Below are 17,613 nucleotides of genomic sequence, written 5' to 3' on the forward strand. Positions count from 1 at the left end.
AGCGCCCTGCCGTGCCATTGGCTACAGCTAGGAGTGAAGCTGCCGCTGATTGGTCGAGAGTAATGCGGGGGTGGGGGTGGAGCTGCACTAGCCCGGAGCCCGGAGTGGGCAACGCGGCGTGAGCAGCGGCCCCAGGCTCCCACAGCATCGCGCCCGGAGAAGACTTCGCCGCTCGGGGCCGCAGCCTGGTGAGCTCAGCCCCCCTACAGGTCCTCCCCTGCATCCCAGCCCGGGCCTCTTGGAGCCGCCGCTGATCGGTGCCGACTTTCCCGGGGGACCCTATCGCGACTCCATCGAGCCATATCGCGACATCACCGTGCCCTGTCGAGACTCCATTTTGTTACAACCCCTTTTCAATATATATCTTTATTTTTTTTTAATTTGCCCTGTCATCTTTGGGGGCTGTTCCTCTTCATGTCGTGATTTCGCTGTGATCTCTCCGTGACATCACCGCGCCATCGTGAAGTGTGATCTCATCGCTGCCCTGTCGTGACTTCATCAATGTCGTGTTGTGACCTGGCTGCGGCGGGACAGGTGGTGACCGCCGGGACCCTCTTCCCTTTCTCATCTCCCCATCTCAGCAGCCCTACTTCGATTATCCGGCTTTTGGATTCCCTGTTGTCCCGTGACTCTCTGACCCCTCTTGCTTCTCCAGCCCCAGCCTGTAGCGGGACGCGGTGGGCGAAGACCGGGAGGGAGCACAAGGGGTTAATTCTGCTGCTGCTCCAGATGCTGGTCCTCCTGCAGCCCTTGCCCAAGAGAAGGAAAGGAGAGAAAGCTAGGAGCTGGTGGGGGTAACTGAGAGCCCTGGCTGGAGGGGTGGGGTCCCCATAGAAGTCTGCAAGCCTTCCCTTGTGAGATTATATTCACTTCTGGTCAAGCTTATCTCCTGCCTCCTCTGAAGAAGAGGGGTGAAAGGAAGCTGAAATGATGCCCTTTTTCTTCCTTGTCAACCTGAGTCCGGATAATCGAACTTCACCCATGTATGTCTCCATTCCTCTCTGTCTGTCCTTACTACTCATTCATTCCCTGTGTGCCTCCTGGAGAGAGAAAAACTGGTTTCTGGTGCCACGGGCTGCTGAGCAGTGGAGATAACCCCCTCCCTCCCCCAGGAGATTGGTGAGAGCTGTCCAGCTGAGCATCAGGATGCATGGTCCTCCCTTCCCACTTTCTGGAGGTGACCTTGGAGCAGGGTCCCTTCTTCATCCCAAAGGATTCACAGGTCCAGCCTTTTAAAGGGGCTCCCCCAAGGGAGGTCAGTCCTGAGGAAGACACCCTTCCAAATGTTCCCTCCTCCCTCTGTGCTAATCCCTCCCTCCATCCTCCACTTCCACCCCCGCCCTCGCCCCCGCCCCTCCTCTGCAGAGGGATGCTCAGTCCCTCTTGTGTTCACAGTTGGGCAAGGCGGGCATCATGGCCTCGGATTGCGAGCCAGCTCTGAACCAGGCAGAGAGCCGAAACCCCACCCTGGAGCGCTACCTGGGAGCCCTCCGTGAGGCCAAGAATGACAGCGAGCAGTTTGCAGCCCTGCTGCTAGTAAGGAACTTGCCGATGCTTGGGAGGTGGGAGGGCTTTGGTGGTCACTCACCTAAGAAATGGGGTCAGCAACTCCCCAAAGATATGTAGGTAGTGCTGGAAACCCTAGAGGCACCATAGAAGGCCTTTATACTCTCTTATTGCTCCCCAAGAACAGAGGCAAAGGGGTGCTTAAGGCCATGGCACTGAGGCCTTGGAGGAGGTTGCCAGGGTTTGCTTTCTGGGGCGTCCCAGAGCAGATGGGAGCTGACTCATAGGATAACAGCAGCAGGTAGTAACTAGTGCAGAGTACTTAAGGGCTGGGGATGGTTTTTCTGGGACCCAAGAGAGTAGCAGCATTAGAAGTGACTGGGGAGGGGGTCATAGAGGATGGCCAGGGTGGCAGTAGGTAGATTGAAGGTAAGGGAGCTGGTTCAGGTCTTAGCTTTGTTAAAGGAACCCTGGCTGGGGACAGAAGAGCAGGAACTGCAGTGCTAGGAAGGGGGGGGGGTGTTGTGTGTGGGGGGTGAAGGGAGGAGGGAGTACAGCCGCCGCTTGTTTGCCATGGCAACAGGGAGAAGGCTCTGGAGTCAAGGGCTCACACTGCAGCAGAGGAGGTGTTTAGGTGAAATGTAAGGGGAAATGTTTTGACACGCAAAGTGGCAAGACATAGGAGCCATTTCCCCTGAGAAGGTGGCGGAAATGGATCAGAGTCTTCTATGGAGACAAGCATTTAGGAAAGGACCCTAAATCCTTGAGAGATTTTAAACACTGAGTTCCAAGCCCCTTCTAACCCAGGTGGTAGGCATCTAGATTAGACATCAGGAAGAATTTCTCAAAATGGCCAGGTTGCAGCCCAAATGAGAGGTTGCATAGGCCTGGATGCCCCTTCCATGGGATTATCCTAGATGAGAAGGACCCCAGAGATCACACCTGTCTTTGTCTAAGGAGAAAGAAAAAGCTGGCTGAAATGACCCCAGAGTGAGTCCTGTTGCATAACCCATTCCTGCTGGTGCTTAATGCCTAGGGTACAAGGAAAGGGATAGTCCTTGCCGCCTCTTCCTTTCATCCTGCTGATGGCACATACCCCCTACAGGTGACCAAGGCAGTCAAAGCAGGTGACATTGATGCCAAAACTCGGCGGCGGATCTTTGATGCCGTTGGCTTCACCTTCCCCAACCGTCTCCTGACCAGCAAGGAGGCACCGGATGGGTGCCCCGACCACGTTCTCCGGGCCCTGGGCGTGGCCCTGCTGGCTTGTTTCTGCAGTGACCCTGAACTAGCCACCCATCCCCAGGTCCTGAACAAGATCCCTATCCTTAGCACCTTCCTCACAGCCCGGGGAGACCCCGATGACGCTGCCCGCCGCTCCATGATCGATGATACCTACCAGTGCCTAACAGCTGTAGCAGGCACGCCTCGAGGGCCCCGGCACCTCATTGCCGGTGGCACAGTGTCTGCCCTGTGTCAGGCATACCTGGGGCATGGCTATGGCTTTGACCAGGCCCTGGCACTCCTCGTGGGGCTCCTGGCTGCTGCTGAGACACAGTGCTGGAAGGAGGCGGAGCCTGACTTGCTGGCAGTATTGCGGGGCCTCAGTGAGGATTTCCAGAAAGCCGAGGATGCCAGCAAGTTCGAGCTCTGCCAGCTGCTGCCCCTTTTTCTGCCCCCAACAACCGTGCCCTCCGAATGCCTCCGGGATCTGCAGGCCGGGCTGGCACGCATCCTGGGAAGCAAGCTGAGCTCCTGGCAGCGCAACCCTGCACTGAAGCTGGCAGCCCGCCTGGCGCACGCCTGCGGCTCCGACTGGATCCCAGTGGGCAGCTCTGGGAGCAAGTTTCTTGCTCTACTGGTGAATCTGGCATGCGTAGAGGTCCGGCTGGCTCTGGAGGAGACAGGCACAGAGGTGAAAGAGGATGTGGTGACAGCCTGCTATGCCCTCATGGAGTTGGGAATCCAGGAATGCACGCGCTGTGAGCAGTCCCTGCTTAAGGAGCCACAGAAGGTGCAGCTCGTGAGCATCATGAAGGAGGCTATTGGAGCTGTCATACACTACCTGCTGCAGGTAAGGATACAATACGTTAACCCACGAAGGGAGTCCAGTGGGGGTGGGGAGACAGTGCTGGAGCCAGAAGGCAAGGGAAGGGGTGGGATGGGGAGGCGGCAGAGCTGCGTGAACATGCAGTCAAGCACTCTGGGAGTAGTGTGTGGCCGAGTCTCCCTCCCTCTCCTTCTCGTGGGCCTCCACACAGGCACCATACCACACACCATATGTGCACGCCCATCACAGCACACACACACACACAACACAGTATTCTCCCACTCATAAAACACTCTCCAGTACACATACTACACAACACACCACACAAAACCAAAGTAGCCTGTTCTGCTCACTCCATACTCGTGTTTGACACAGACACACATACAGACTTGAAGAGCTCAGGAAAAAGCAGGACCTCCGGGTTCCTAGTTTCTGTAGTGTTTTACATAACTCTTATTCGTCTCATCCCTCCTTCCCTCCCCCTTCCCACTCCTCCAGTCTCCTCTTCCTTCTCTGAGAGGCTCACTCTCTTGTCCCACCGGGATTCATGCATGATTCTGGTCTCTTTAATGGCCCCGCTCTAGCCCCTGAATGAGTATGACCATCCATGTTAAAACTCTGGTCTCATTTTCTGTACAGCCCCAAAGAAGGCATTCCGCTTCCCACTGCTGAGGGGCATTTACATGGCAGGATGTGTCTTCCTATCCCAGATCACAGCCTCTATAGAGTGCTGCTTAGCTGTAGATCTGTATGTTTCAGCTCTCTTAGAGGTGGAAAGTGGGATCATATAACTTAAGTCTCAGTGAGTGTGGGTCGTGATAGCTGAGATCCAGTAGACTTACCATGAGGGTCTGTGCAGTGCCTGGCTCTTGTGGAGTGTGTCCCTCGTACGTGCTAGAAGTCTTGGTATCCACTTCTAAAGAACTCACAGGCCGGGCTGGGAAGTTGGCTCAGTGGTAGAGCGCTTGCCTTGCATGCCTGAGGCCCTGGGTTCAATTCCTCAGCACCACATAAGCAAAAAGAAAAAAGCCGGAAGTGGCGCTGTGGCTCAAGTGGTAGAGCACTAGCCTTGAGCTGAAGAGCTGAGGGACAGCGCCCAGGCCCACCCAGAGTTCAGGCCCCACGACCGGACCCAAAAAAAAAAAAAAAGAACTCACAGGCCAAAATTCCCTTCTAGGAATGTTATTCCTAGATTGGCATTAAGCTGGGGAGACTTAAGAGGGTATCTCATACTGCTCCATCTCAGTGGGGTCCTGTGGCAACAGGTGGGGCCGGAGAAGCAGAAGGAGCCCTTTGTGTTTGCCTCGGTGCGGATCCTGGGTGCCTGGCTGGCGGAGGAGACCTCGTCCCTGCGTAAGGAGGTGTGCCAGCTTCTGCCCTTCCTTGTCCGCTATGCCAAGACCCTCTACGAGGAAGCCGAGGAAGCCAATGACCTTTCGCAGCAGGTGGCCAACTTGGCCATCTCCCCCACCACCCCAGGGCCCACCTGGCCAGGGGATGCTCTCCGGTGAGTTTAGTTACAATCTATCCAGCCAGAGTCTTCTAAAGAAAAGAACAGAACCAGGCACTAGTGGCTCATGTCTGTAATCCACGCTACTTAGTTGCTGAGATCTAAGGATCACAGTTCAAAGCTAGCCCGGGCAGGAAAGTCTGTGAGACTCTTACCTTCAATTAACCACCAGAAAACTGGAAGTATCGCTGTGGCTGAAGTGGTAGAGCACTTGCCTTGAGCTGAAGAGCTCAGGGACAGTGCCCAGGCCCAGAGTTCAAGCCCCATGAGTGACCAAAAAAGAAAAGAACCATAGAGGCATACCCTATCTCTCCCAAACTGGGCTGTTCTTAATGAGGCCATTATAAGAGCTCCTCCCTTGGGATCATTTCTACGTATTTCAGGTGCTTGTTCCCACAGGACTCCTGAGCTGGCATATGTCACTTGTCATCAGATTTCCCAATAAAAAAAGGTAGCTGTGTTTACTAAGCATCTGTTATACAGCAGGTATACCCTTCACCATAAAAATTTCATTTATTCTACACAACAAAAGTCTCATCCAGGAAGTGGTGCTGTGGCTCAAGCGGTAGAGCGCTCGCCTTGAGCTGAAGAGCACAAGGACAGCGCCCAAGCCTAGAGTTCAAGCCCCACGACTGACAAAAAAAAAGTCTCATCGATATCTTAAAGGTGAGGAAATGAAGCTCACAGAGGTTAGAATACTTGTCCTGGCAGAACCCCAGTTGGTTCCTGGGCCTGTGTGATTCTGACGCCTGTGAAGCATCCTTCTTCTCTCCTACTCCTGCTTTTCTTAGGAAGGGTGCTGTGAAAGAAATAACATCTTTGTACCTCTGTCTCTTAACCCCACACATGTCTGTCTTTTCCACACTTCTAGGCTCCTTCTGCCTGGCTGGTGCCACCTGACAGTCGAAGATGGGCCCCGAGAGATCCTGATCAAGGAAGGGGCCCCCTCCCTTCTGTGCAAATACTTCCTGCAACAGTGGGAGCTCACATCCCCCGGCCATGACACCTCAGTTCTGCCTGACAGTGTGGAGATTGGTCTGCAAACCTGCTGCCACATCTTTCTCAACCTCGTGGTCACTGCACCAGGGCTGATCAAGTGAGGGCCTTGGGAGACACTGGGAGGAGATCTAAGGAAGCAAAGGGGGCTGCCCATCCACCTCCCATCTCAACCTCCTACTTTGCTTCACTGTGTCTGTAGATTTCTTTTAGTATTAGAATGAAAAGGACTCAGAATAGACAAAGACAAAGCTGGGCATAGTGGTGCGTGTCCATAGTTCTAGCCACTTGGGAGGCAGAGGCAAGGAGGATCACAAGTTCAAGGCCAGTTCTGACAAAGTTAGAGGGGAAAAAAAAATTCCAAAAGCCACACACCAAAGGGCTATGGTTGGCTAGGCACCAGTGGCTCACACCTGTAATCCTAGCTATTCAGGAGGCTGAGATCTGAGGATTTTGGTTCAAAGCCAGCCCTGGCAGGAAAGTCCATGAGACTCTTATCTCCAATAAACCACTCAGAAAACTAGAAGTGGTGCTGTGGCTCAAGTGTTAGAGCATTCACCTTGAGCTGAAGAGCTGAAGGACAGCGCCCATGCATAGAGTTCAAGCCCCATGACAAACAAAAAAAATTGGGAGGGGACTGAGGTTGAGGCTTAAGTGGTAGAGTGCTTGCCTAGCATGCACAAGACCCTGGGATCAATCCTTAACACTGAGAGAAGAAAAACAAAAAAGGAATAACAGTCCTACCTAAGGATTTGGCATATCTAGACCCTCAGGGTTGACCCAGGGCACATGATTCTGTTCGAGCTATATATAACCCAGCCTCTGCTAGATGGCATCTAGTCCAAGCCATCTACCATGGTTGAAGCTTACAGTTAACTCTTCACCCTGCTGCCTAATTTACTGCCCGACCCTGAGCTGGTGAACCCAGAAGCCCTAGATCTCAGGTTTTCCAAAGGGCTCCATGTGGCTTACTAACCCCCTGCCTGCCCCTTTCCCCCCTGCCTCTTTCCCCAGACGTGATGCCTGCTTCACATCTCTCATGAACACCCTAATGACGTCGCTGCCTGCACTAGTGCAGCAACAAGGGCGGCTGCTGCTGGCTGCCAACGTGGCCACCCTGGGCCTCCTCATGGCCCGGCTCCTTAGCACTTCTCCAGGTAAGACCTGGGTAGATCTGCTGTATCCAAAGAATTGTCTCCATTTTCGGAGGGGGGGGGCGGTAATTTTTTTTTTGCAAAATTTTCCCATAGAAGAGAAATCACTACAGTATGAACTCCACTTGCCACCCCCATCCTGCTTCCCAGTGGTAACGTTCTCTTCCTTCTGAAGACTTTTAAGGCAAGGTCGGGTGGGTGTGAGGTACAGGCCTGCTCAGAGGCACAGGCACCTGGAGGCCCAGCAGCCAAGGGACTCTGAATCCAGTGTTTTTAAGGTAGAGCCGCCCCCACCTGGGCCTTGAGTCAGAAACCTAACTTCCCTCCATTGAGGTTTTCCACTGCTCAGCACCTCACCCGCCTCAGTAAAAGCGTCAGCACTGCCCACTGTGTGCAGGGGGAAGGGCATCCCCTCCAGGCCCTGGCAGCCCTCAGTGTCTCCCACTTTGGCCGTGGGTGTCTGCTTGGGTCCCTCTGTCCCCGCCTGTTCCCTGTGCCCCATCTGTCAGGTTGGAGGAGCTGAGCAGATGCCCAGGAACAGGGTGTAATGTGCCCATACCCTCAGCTGCCTCTGTGCTTTGAGTGGGGGATCCCAGCAGGGTACCCAGCAGTGGGAAGGGGAGCATGTCTTTGTGGATCCAGAGCCCCCTGTGCTCAGCCTGCCCCCACACAGAACCAATCTGTCCTGACCCCCACATTGGCTGACCCACAAATGTCACCACACTAGGTGAGCAGCCTCCTAGGGGACACCTGCAAGGGGTGGGGAGGGATCTTGAGCCCCTTTTAAAAGAAGGCACCCAAAAGCTGGTCGCTGCTTACCTCCTCCCCCTCCGCCCCCCACCCTGACCTCTGGCGCCCCCTTCTGGCATAGGAGTCAAATAGAGAATCTGAGGGAGGTTTGGAGTCTTATCTCCACCTCCTGTGCCTATGGAAGTCTTGGTGATGGAGTTTTGCTAAGATCACATTTCATGCTCAGGACAAAATTCGAAGACTGATATCTGTGCTAACAGCCCCAGAAAAATTAGCTGCCCCAAACCATCTAGTTTTAAGTGTCAGAGGTAGAGTTTGACCCCAGCAGTCTTGATTCTAGGCCCTTGCCTCCACTCCTACAGTGTCCATAGGATGGATGGTGAGGGGCGGGCGCAGCACTGATCCGTCCGTCTCATGCACTCTTTTCTTGCCTTCCAGCTCTTCAAGGAACCCCAGCATCCCGAGGTTTTTTTGCAGCTGCCATCCTCTTCCTGTCCCAGTCCCATGTGGCTCGGGCCACACCTGGCTCAGACCAGGCTGTGTTGGCCCTGTCCCCTGACTATGAGGGCATCTGGGCTGACCTGCAGGAGCTCTGGTTCCTTGGCATGCAAGCCTTCACAGGCTGCGTGCCCCTGCTGCCCTGGCTGGCCCCTGCTGCTCTGCGTTCCCGCTGGCCACAGGAGCTGCTCCAGCTGCTAGGCAGTGTCAGCCCCAACTCTGTCAAGCCTGAGATGGTGGCCGCTTATCAGGGCGTCCTAGTGGAGTTGGCACGGGCCAACCGGCTGTGCCGGGAAGCCATGAGGCTGCAGGCAGGCGAGGAGACAGCCAGCCACTACCGCATGGCTGCCTTGGAGCAGTGTCTGTCAGAGCCCTGAGGGGCATCGACTGGGGACAGACCCGGGGGCGGGTAGCGAGGGAAGGAGGGAGGAGGCATCTTCCCTGAAGCCCCCAACTGGACCCCCCTCCCCAGACTTTCCCCCCCAAACACCCCAGCTTTCTGGCTTTTCGGAGGGCAAAGGGCATGGTGCCCACCCCTCAGGTGTAAGGAGCTGCGTCCCGCCCCCTGGGCCCCCATGGGGGCAGGAATCGGCTTGGAAACGATGAGGTTGTCCCCGCCAGGCCGGGGAAGGTTGGAGCAGCCCCCAGGGAGGGGGCACTAGGTATCATTGTGCTCAATGTCTGGCTTCTCACAGGAGGGAGGTCCCAGGGTAGGCCAGGGCTGGCAGGAGCTGACTGGCTTAGCCCAAGTGCCCTGCCGGCCAGGGCGTGGCCTCCCCTAAGCTGCGGTGCCCCTTCTGGCTCCCCAGGTCCACGCCCTTTAAATTGGCCATTTGTCTCTTGCCTTTGGGCAGAGAGCAGGCTCAGGCCATACATAGCAGTTTCTTCCTTCCAACTTCAGTGACGCAGGGTCTGACCTGCCTTCCAGGGCAACCTGGGGCAGACAGGCCAGTGGGGGGGTGGGTAACCTCCTTCTACCTGAGCTTCCTTGAAGGGATCCAAGAGTCCTTGGGCCCGGGTCTCAAGCTTTTGTGTCATGTTGCAGCAGAGCGACGATGGGGGTTGGGGGTTATTTATTTTGCTTGTCCTTATCCCCTGCTTGGATTCCTGAGCATCTGATCCCTGTCCCCCCTGGTGCCATTTGGTCTGGCTGGAGCCAGGAACAGGAGGGACATCTCCCCAGAGTCTGCATGTTTCCCCAGTGATTGCACCCTATTGCCAACGTGGTGCCTGGCTTCAGCTCCCACCCCTCCTATGACTCCTCTCTGCAGAGACGCGACTGGCGGCTCCAGCAGGGAATGTCTTTATTATGAACCCGGGGTGGGGGATGTCCCCCCCCATACCTGATCCTTTACTTTTCCCCACCCGACCACCCCCGCCGGTGCGTTCTGTGATCACCAAGTTCAAAGCTGTGCACATGTGAACACTCAATAAATGTTCATGGATGACAAGAGCCTTCCTACGTGGTCCTTCGGTTGCCTGTTCTCCCTCCGTCAGACTCAGTTCACAACTGGTTGCTGAATGTGTTCTGCTAACCATTTCCCAAGTGGTACCTCATTTGGCCCTTCCCAAGAGTCCCAGAAAGAAGAGACCATGATCTCATTGTTACTGATAGTGGCTCTTAGGCACTGATAACTGATTTGTTCACTACTCAAGCCAGGGCCAGGCATTCATTTACACAGGCCCTCAAGCCCCTAACCTGTCACAGCAGGTTCACAAACCCAGATTATATGGCTAGGCTTGTTGGAGGCTCTTGGACAAATGAAGCACTGTCCCCTCCCTCCTCGTTGCCAAGAGAACCTCCGATTTTTAGAAAAGAAAGAAATCCTTGCTGGGCACCAGTGGGTCACTCTGTAACCCTAGCTATTCAGAAGGCTGAGATCTGAAGATTGCAGTTTGAAGCCAGCTAAAGCAAATAGTTCAGGGACTCATCTCCAATTAACCACCAAAGACTTGATGGCTCAAGTGGTAGAGTGCCAGCCTTGAATTAAAAAAAAGTCTAAGGGACAATGCCCAGGCCTTGAGTTCAAGCCCAAGTACTGACACCAAAAATAAATCCTAATCTTTATGTGAAGTCCAATATTTGAATATGGATAACTTTGCTTTTTCAGTCTAAATACGACTAGTGTAACAATATGCAGACCAAATGTGGTTTTCATGCTCCCAGCTGTTAACCTGTGTTCAACAGGAAACAAGCCAAGCACTTCCTCACAAGGTTGGAGTCAGACCAGCACCAGGCCCACACCATCTTCAGACTCTGACTTAAACCTTCAAACCAGCATTTTCTGAGCATATTCTGTTGCCTACCTGTGGTTAGCTATGCATAGCAAGAACGTTCACTTAGTTGACTGCATCAATGGAAAAGTCACTTGGGCATAGGTTCTCTGGCAAACATGAAAAGATACATCCTTCACCCAAGCAGCTTAAAATCTAGAGGGAGACAGATAAAGCAAGTGAAGGTGTAAATAGTGCCTTCTATGGGTGTCTGAACAAATGGAGCACAAAACTCCTTAGCCTCACTAAACAAGTCTAGGAAACCTCAAGGTAAGTATTTGCTCTGAGATAAGGATTGAGAGAGGCTTGCCAGGCAGACAATTAGAGGACTGGTAGATGTAAAGGCATGAACAGTTTATTGTTGCCACATTGAGGTGGTGGGAGATGAGGTAGCACCAGATTGTACCAGTCTGAGTGTACAGTGCTCAGAAGCATTAAGAAATCATGCTGAGGACCAAGAATGCAGATTTCTGAGCAGTTAAATCAAATTTTAGAAAGTTAATTACTTCAAGAGGGAGAACTGTAGCCAGGCAAGGTGAAACATACCTTGTAATCACAGCCCTTAGAAGGTTGAAGGCAGGTGGATGGCAAGTTTGGGACCATCTTGGGCTCTCAAAATTGAAAATCTATTCAAGAAAAGAAGAAAAGGAGAGATAGCCAGGGAGATAGAAACAGAAGAAAGAGGGAAGGGAAAGCCAAGGAGGACTCCAAACTCATGTTCAGTGCCGCTGAGTGGAAAATGGAGCAATTCACTGTCCTAGAGAACAGTGGGAGAGAAACAGTTTCTAAGAGGTATGAGCTGAGTTTGGCAAACAGTAAATTTGTGCCTTTGTGAAACATCCAAAGGGGATAGTTGATTTCTATAGTCTGGAATTTCAAAAGAAGTCTGAGTGGGTGACAGACTTGGGAGCTGCCAGGATAGAGGTTCCTTAGAGCCACAAGAATGACAGAGATCATGTCAAGAAATAGAAAGAAGGGAAGGCTCCGAAGCAAGAGACGCCTCATCATCCCTGCTTTGAAGATGCTTTCCTGCATGCAGTAAGAGAGGCCAAAGAGGGGGGGAAATGATAGCTCAATCCTGACTGAGTTCTGTGCTTTCATGAAGTATGGTCAAAGAGTTCTGGGTTGCGGAGTGGGGAGGTCTCTGGGGAGAGGCCTCTGGGCTCCACTTGCTTGTAGTGATTCCTCCAGGAGAGAAAGGAGGAAGCTCTGAGATGTGATTGCGAGCTATAACCACAGGGTGGAGCCTCAGCATCTCTCCTAGTGCTAGATTTCCAGACAAGCCTAGTCCGTGATGGAAACAGGTCTGAATTTTTCTTAAAGCAGGAATGCAAGCTCCAATTTTGGAAGGAGAGAGGAAAAAGATGAGCCTAGGAAAAGAGCAATGTGCCAAGTATGCCACGTGGAGGAGACCATGTATGTTTGAGCATGCACACCAATGTGTTTCCATGAGCACATGTGTCTCGGAACATAATGTCCTCTGCATGTCATGTCTCCTCATTTCCTAGAGGTGTCGCTGTGAGTATCCCTGTAATATCCTAAGTCTCCACACATGCCTCAGAGAGTGAGGAATCCCTTGTCCCTGGAACAAAAAGACCCCAACGTCTGAAACTTGAGACAATGTGGGAGAGCCCCAAAGCAACATCAAACCATGGGGAGTGCTGTCCCCAACAGACATGAGCAAAGTCAGATGATCTCAGATAATGCCTGGGAGCAATGTCTAGCTTACTCAGGGTCATAACCACAAACAGCCTTCCTCAAGAATCCCTTAATAGGATAAGGAAATCATGAAGTTATCCATTCACTCACTTATCATTTATTTAGTAGTCATTCACTGACCACATGCCATGTACCAAGTGTGTTGCTAAATACATTTTTCTGTTTCTCTTTTCTTCAGGAATCCTTCGTGATTTATGAAGTCAGAGAGGAATTCTTTTTTTTTTTATTTTTTTATTATTGTGAAAATACCATACAGAGGGGTTACAATTACATGAGCAAGATAGTGAGTACATTTCTTATCAAGCACTGTTGCCTCCTCCGTTGTTTCCCCATACCATCCCTTCCCTCAGAGAGGAATTCTAGCCACACAGGGGGGCCATGAGATTGTGATTCAAAGCCAGCTGGGGAAGTTTCAAGACTCCATTACCAAGCAAATCAGCAAAATAGCTAGCTGAAGGTATGGCTAAAATTGTAGAGTACCAGCCAAACAAGTACAAGGCCTTGCCCTGAGTTCAAAGCCTGGAAGGGTGGGGAAGAAAGGTTTGCAAATTTCAAACTTTTTTTTTTTTTTGGGGGGGGGAGTCCTAGGGGTTGAACTCAGGGCCTGGGTACTGTCCTTGAAACTTCTTTGGCTCAAGGCTAGCACTCTACCATTTGAGCCATAGCGCCACTTCTGTCTTTTTCTATTTATATGGTTCTAAGGAATTGAACCCAGGGCTTCATGCACTCTACCACTAAGCCACATTCCCAGCCCCAAATTTCAAACTATTAAGGATAATTGTGTCATTTATGGGAGTATAGAACCAAAAGAAGAGGATGAGGGTGGAAGAGACATTGAGTCCAGTTTTGACTTGGAAACTCAAATGGCTACAAGGAAACATCCAGATGACAGGGTCTCTAGGAAGATTTACAGACTGGAGATAATACAGTTTGACTTTAACAAGAAGAAGGAAGCTGCTCCTCTGAGAAGGAATAACTTGCATTAGGATGGAAATGAAAAGAAAGGAGACAGAGAGAAAGAGAGAGGAAGGAAGGAAGGAAGGAAGGAAGAAAGGAAGGAAGAGTGTAGGTGGAGAATAAGACAGAGTGGGGATCTGAAACTGCAGAGAAGCAGAGTAAAGAAACCCAAGCTAAGCCAAACGCTGGTGGCTCATGCCTGTAATCCTAGCTACTCAGGAGGCTGAGATCTGAGGATCGCGGTTCAAAGCCAGCCCAGGCAGGAAAGTCCGTGAGACTCTTATCTCCAATAAACCACCAGAAAACCGGAAGTGGTGCTGTAGCTCAAGTGGTAGAGCGCTTGCCTTGAGCTGAAGAGCTGAGGGACAGCACCCAGGCCCAGAGTTCAAGCCCCACGACCGACCAAAAAAAAAAACAAAAACCCAAGCTAGTAGAGAGATTCCCAGAACTGGACTCTCACTATTCCTGGACTTCTCTCAAAAGGGCCCAGTAACTTGCATGCCACGCACTACCATCTATCCGAGAGTTTGATTTATTTTCTGTGTGTGTGTGTGTATTTGTGTGTGCGCGCGCGTGTGCGCGCACGCGCACGCACATGTACACACCAATACTGGAACTTAAACTCAGGGTCTCACGCTCTCACTCAGCTTTCTGCTCGGGGTTGCCCTCTACCATTTAAACCATATCTCCAGTTCTGCCCTTTTGCTGTTTTATTGGAGATAAGAATCTCTCAGATTTGTCTGTCAAGGCTGGCTTCCTACCTCAATCCTCAAATCTAAGCCTCCTAATGTAATTCTAAACTAGGATTATAGATGTGAGGCAACCACACTCCATTGGGAGCTTGATTTCTGGTATCCTGTGGCTCAAGTTGAGGGTAAAAGGATGTGGTCTGTTGCCACAGATTCACACACCCATCTGTATGAGCACACACACACACACACACAGACAAACCCATTCCAGACCACAAATCTGTCCTGAGTAGAAAAGATACAGAGGTATCTGATTCTGCTTTATCCACCAGCCTTAGAAAGTTCTAGTAATGAACCACAGGCTACTAGCCTTCTTCTTTCCCTCATGTCTCCCACCAGGCCTCAGCTCTACATCTGGAATATTCACCTGAACCATATATTCCATGGGTAAGTGTGTCACCGTCATATCCTCTGTTCTTCTAGTCGACTTCAAAATTGTTACCATTATCTCCTCATTTACTACATCCCTAAGATAAAATATAAGAAAACAAGTAGGCTACCCCCACACTCTCCTTTGTTTCGAAAGTTGCAGAAACCAAGATCAGAGAGGAAAAGGGTCTCACTCAGGGTCATGTCATCTTGTAGAGACAGGATTAAATTGTAGTCCTGAATCCAAGGCATAACAGTATAATATCCTCAGAAGAGATTGGGACTGGACACAGACTAACCCAGACGCTTGACCTTAGGCAGATCATTTCAGCTCTGTGCCTGGTTTCTTACTTGAACATGGGTATCTAGTTGGGCATCATTGGTTCACGCCTGTAATCCTAGCCATTCAGGAGACTGAGATCTGAGGATCATGGTTCAAAGCCAGCCCAGGCAGGAAAGTTCATGAGATTCTTTTTTTTTTTTTGGCTGGTCGTGGGGCTTGAACTCTGGGCCTGGGCGCTGTTCCTCAGCTCTTCAGCTCAAGGCTAGTACTCTACCACTTGAGCCACAGCACCACTTCCAGCTTTTTTCTTCTTATGTGGTGCTGAGGAATCAAACCCAGGGCCTCATGCATGCAAGGCAAGCTCTCTACCACTAAGCCACCTTCCCAGCCCCAGTTCATGAGATTCTTATCTCCAATTAAGTACCAGAAAACTGGAACTGGAGCTGTGACTCAAAGTGGTAGAATGCTAGCCTTAAGTGAAAAGGATCAGGGACAGAGCCAAGCCCTGAGTTCAAGCCCCAGCACTAACAAGAAAAGATAAAAAAATAATGGGTACCTACCTCAAAGGTCAGATAACTCAATATTCATAGCACAGAGGCTAACATTCTGTAATAAATGCTTCCTGTGTTTAAGCCCTGTTGTCTTTTTTTTTCTTTTTCAAATATCTTCCTTCTGCTTGTGTGTGTGTGTGTGTGTGTGTGTGTGTGTGTGTGCTTGTGTGCTTGTGTGCGTGTGCTGGTACTGGGGTATGAACCCAGGGTTCTGTCCTTTAGCTTTTCACTCAGAGACTCATGGACCTTTCTGCCTGAGCTGGCTTTGGATTGTAGATTGTGATCCTCAGATCTCAGCCTTCTGAGTAGCAAGATTACAGACTACCAGCAGCCAGCCACAGGTACCCATCTCCTGCTTTCTTAATTCCCGTTCTCCTTAGCATTCCTCTTATTTGTCTTTCTTTAATCCCTACCTGTTTCTCAGGAGAGGAGGGGTGAGTTTGGGAAGAAAAGAAGGGTTCATTGTAGAGATTGAGACAGTTTGACAGAGAGCCAGTGCTTGCTATGATAACACAGAAACACACAACACGTGCATTGTGAGTGTAACAATCACACCCCATCCACGTGAGTCACTTACACACAGATTCATCCAATAACTTCTAAGGGTCACACGCACATACTCAAATCAGTCCAGGTCCCTGTGGCTTCAGAAATATCTTGTCCCTTTCCTGGATGGAGACCACTATGCCAAACCCCAGCCCAGGCAATATATGTCACCAACTTCCTCAGACCTTAGCTTTGACATAGGGAGTTAGCAATCTGGGAAATCATTGTGAAGTAGGATCCTTCAGAGGGCTTTTTTTGTTTTGTTTTTTTTTTTGTTGTTGTTGTTGTTGTTCCAGTACTGAGGCTTGAACTCAGGGCCTACACATTGTCCTTAGCTTTTTCACTCAAGCTTAGCACTCTACCACTTGATCCACAGCTCTCTTTCAGGCTCATTGGTGGTTAATTGGGAAGTAAGAGTCTCACAGACTTTCTTGCCCCGGGTGACTCTGAACTACCATTATCAGATAATTTTTCTTTCTTTCTTTTTTTAATCCAAAAACCATTTAGGAGATTGTAAATGCACACTAACACAAGTATGCTCACGAACTGATGATGGCTTTGAATTTGCAGCTCACAGAAGAAGTCTTCCACATTTCATGATTGCCCATCTCATCCGAGCCCGGGGAGGTGGTTAGAGAAAGGGCTGGTGTATCCCATTTTGCAGAGGAAGAAGCTGATTTCAAAGAAGAAGTACTTTGTTCCAAGGCAAGGACAGGACAGAGTCCAGCAAACAAGGAGCTCCCTTCTCCGGCCCTGAGCCCTACCTTCTCTGGTTTCACAGCTGCAGCAGGCTTTCAGCCCACCAGTCTGGCTCAGATCAGCCAGGGTCGAATTCACGCCCCTCTACTCATCCCACCCGGCCCTATCAGAGCCACGCCTCCCTTTGGGCGGCCCTCTGGGGGAAAGCCAGAGAAAGGCCACAGCTTGTCTCTTTAATGCGCGCCCCCGAGGCCCGGCGCGCCCTCGCCACTATAACTGGAGTGCATGGAGCGGGCTGCGCTCACAGCCAGGAGGGCGGGCGCTGGGCACCCGTTGGCCGACTTTTCCAAGTGCCCATCCGCGCCCGTCCGTTCCGCTTCCATGGACCAGCCCCGGGGCGCCCGTCGCTGAGACCCTCACGTCTACGGGGGATCCGGGCTGGGATACGTCCATCTGCGGTAACCCGTGAGCTGTGCGGGTTTCCCGCGTCCTTCCCGCCTCCCCCCACCCCGCGCAGCGCTCGCCGTCGAGCGAGGGCTCCCCGCCGCCGCGCCTCGCGCCCCGCACTGCCGGCCCCATGCTGGTGCACACTTACTCTGCCATGGTGAGTGGTCTCCGATCCCGCGGCTCCCGGGACGCCCTTGGCGGGGATGGGGTTGGGGAGCAGATCGGGTGCCAACGAGATCTCGTCCGACGGAGGATGGGCGTCGCGGGGGGAACGGGGGTCCTGCCCGCCGAGCCCCAGCCCGTGGCTCCCGCGCCCGCCGCCGGTCATTCAGTAACAGTCAGTGTGGGGTCCCCCAAAGCGAGATTGATAGACGGCAGCTGGACCCTCGCGAGTTCAGGCGGATCCTTTGGGGGCTGGGGTGCTGTGGGCCGAGGGTGTTTCGTCTAACGCGCCGCCTTCTCCTTCCTCCAGGAGCGCCCCGACGGGCTGGGCGCAGCGGCCGGCGGGGCCCGCTTGTCGTCTCTGCCCCAGGCGGCCTACGGGCCGGCGCCGCC

The 17,613-nt window shown here is 52.1% G+C and overlaps 2 protein-coding genes across 8 annotated transcripts in view; both read left to right on the forward strand.

Moving 5' to 3' along the window:
• The first annotated feature begins 78 nt into the window (after nucleotides 1–78).
• On the forward strand, nucleotides 79–9,920 carry Ncdn (neurochondrin). Of its 7 annotated transcripts, XM_013034089.1 has the most exons (9): nucleotides 79–188; nucleotides 467–534; nucleotides 1,113–1,255; nucleotides 1,396–1,536; nucleotides 2,612–3,580; nucleotides 4,822–5,063; nucleotides 5,938–6,162; nucleotides 7,077–7,219; nucleotides 8,405–9,920. In XM_013034089.1, the coding sequence occupies exons 3-9, from the start codon at nucleotides 1,151–1,153 to the stop codon at nucleotides 8,839–8,841; spliced, it is 2,262 nt and encodes a 753-aa protein (XP_012889543.1). In that variant the 5' UTR covers nucleotides 79–188; nucleotides 467–534; nucleotides 1,113–1,150; the 3' UTR covers nucleotides 8,842–9,920. The 7 variants fall into 7 exon arrangements, with proteins under 7 accessions (XP_012889543.1, XP_012889539.1, XP_012889540.1 ...); XM_013034085.1 differs by having other exon boundaries at nucleotides 79–983; XM_013034086.1 differs by having other exon boundaries at nucleotides 79–794.
• A 7,268-nt stretch (nucleotides 9,921–17,188) lies between these two features.
• Nucleotides 17,189–17,613, forward strand: part of Tfap2e (transcription factor AP-2 epsilon (activating enhancer binding protein 2 epsilon)) — a 19,585-nt gene continuing 19,160 nt past the window's right edge. Inside the window, exons 1-2 of the mRNA XM_013034051.1 lie at nucleotides 17,189–17,215; nucleotides 17,531–17,610. Of these exons, the coding sequence (XP_012889505.1) occupies nucleotides 17,189–17,215; nucleotides 17,531–17,610 (107 nt within the window). The remainder of the gene's footprint in view (nucleotides 17,216–17,530; nucleotides 17,611–17,613) is intronic.

Source organism: Dipodomys ordii, unplaced genomic scaffold, assembly GCF_000151885.1.
Source record: "Dipodomys ordii isolate 6190 unplaced genomic scaffold, Dord_2.0 Scaffold181, whole genome shotgun sequence".
Lineage (NCBI taxonomy): Eukaryota > Metazoa > Chordata > Mammalia > Rodentia > Heteromyidae > Dipodomys > Dipodomys ordii.

Bases quoted from the DNA above. Each gene is read 5' to 3' on its own strand.
- Ncdn (XM_013034085.1), top strand. From the start codon at position 1,151: ATGGTCCTCCCTTCCCACTTTCTGGAGGTGACCTTGGAGCAGGGTCCC. The intron at 1,537-2,611 runs GTAAGGAACTTG...TACCCCCTACAG, and splicing joins AGTTTGCAGCCCTGCTGCTA to GTGACCAAGGCAGTCAAAGC. The intron at 5,064-5,937 runs GTGAGTTTAGTT...CCACACTTCTAG, and splicing joins TGGCCAGGGGATGCTCTCCG to GCTCCTTCTGCCTGGCTGGT.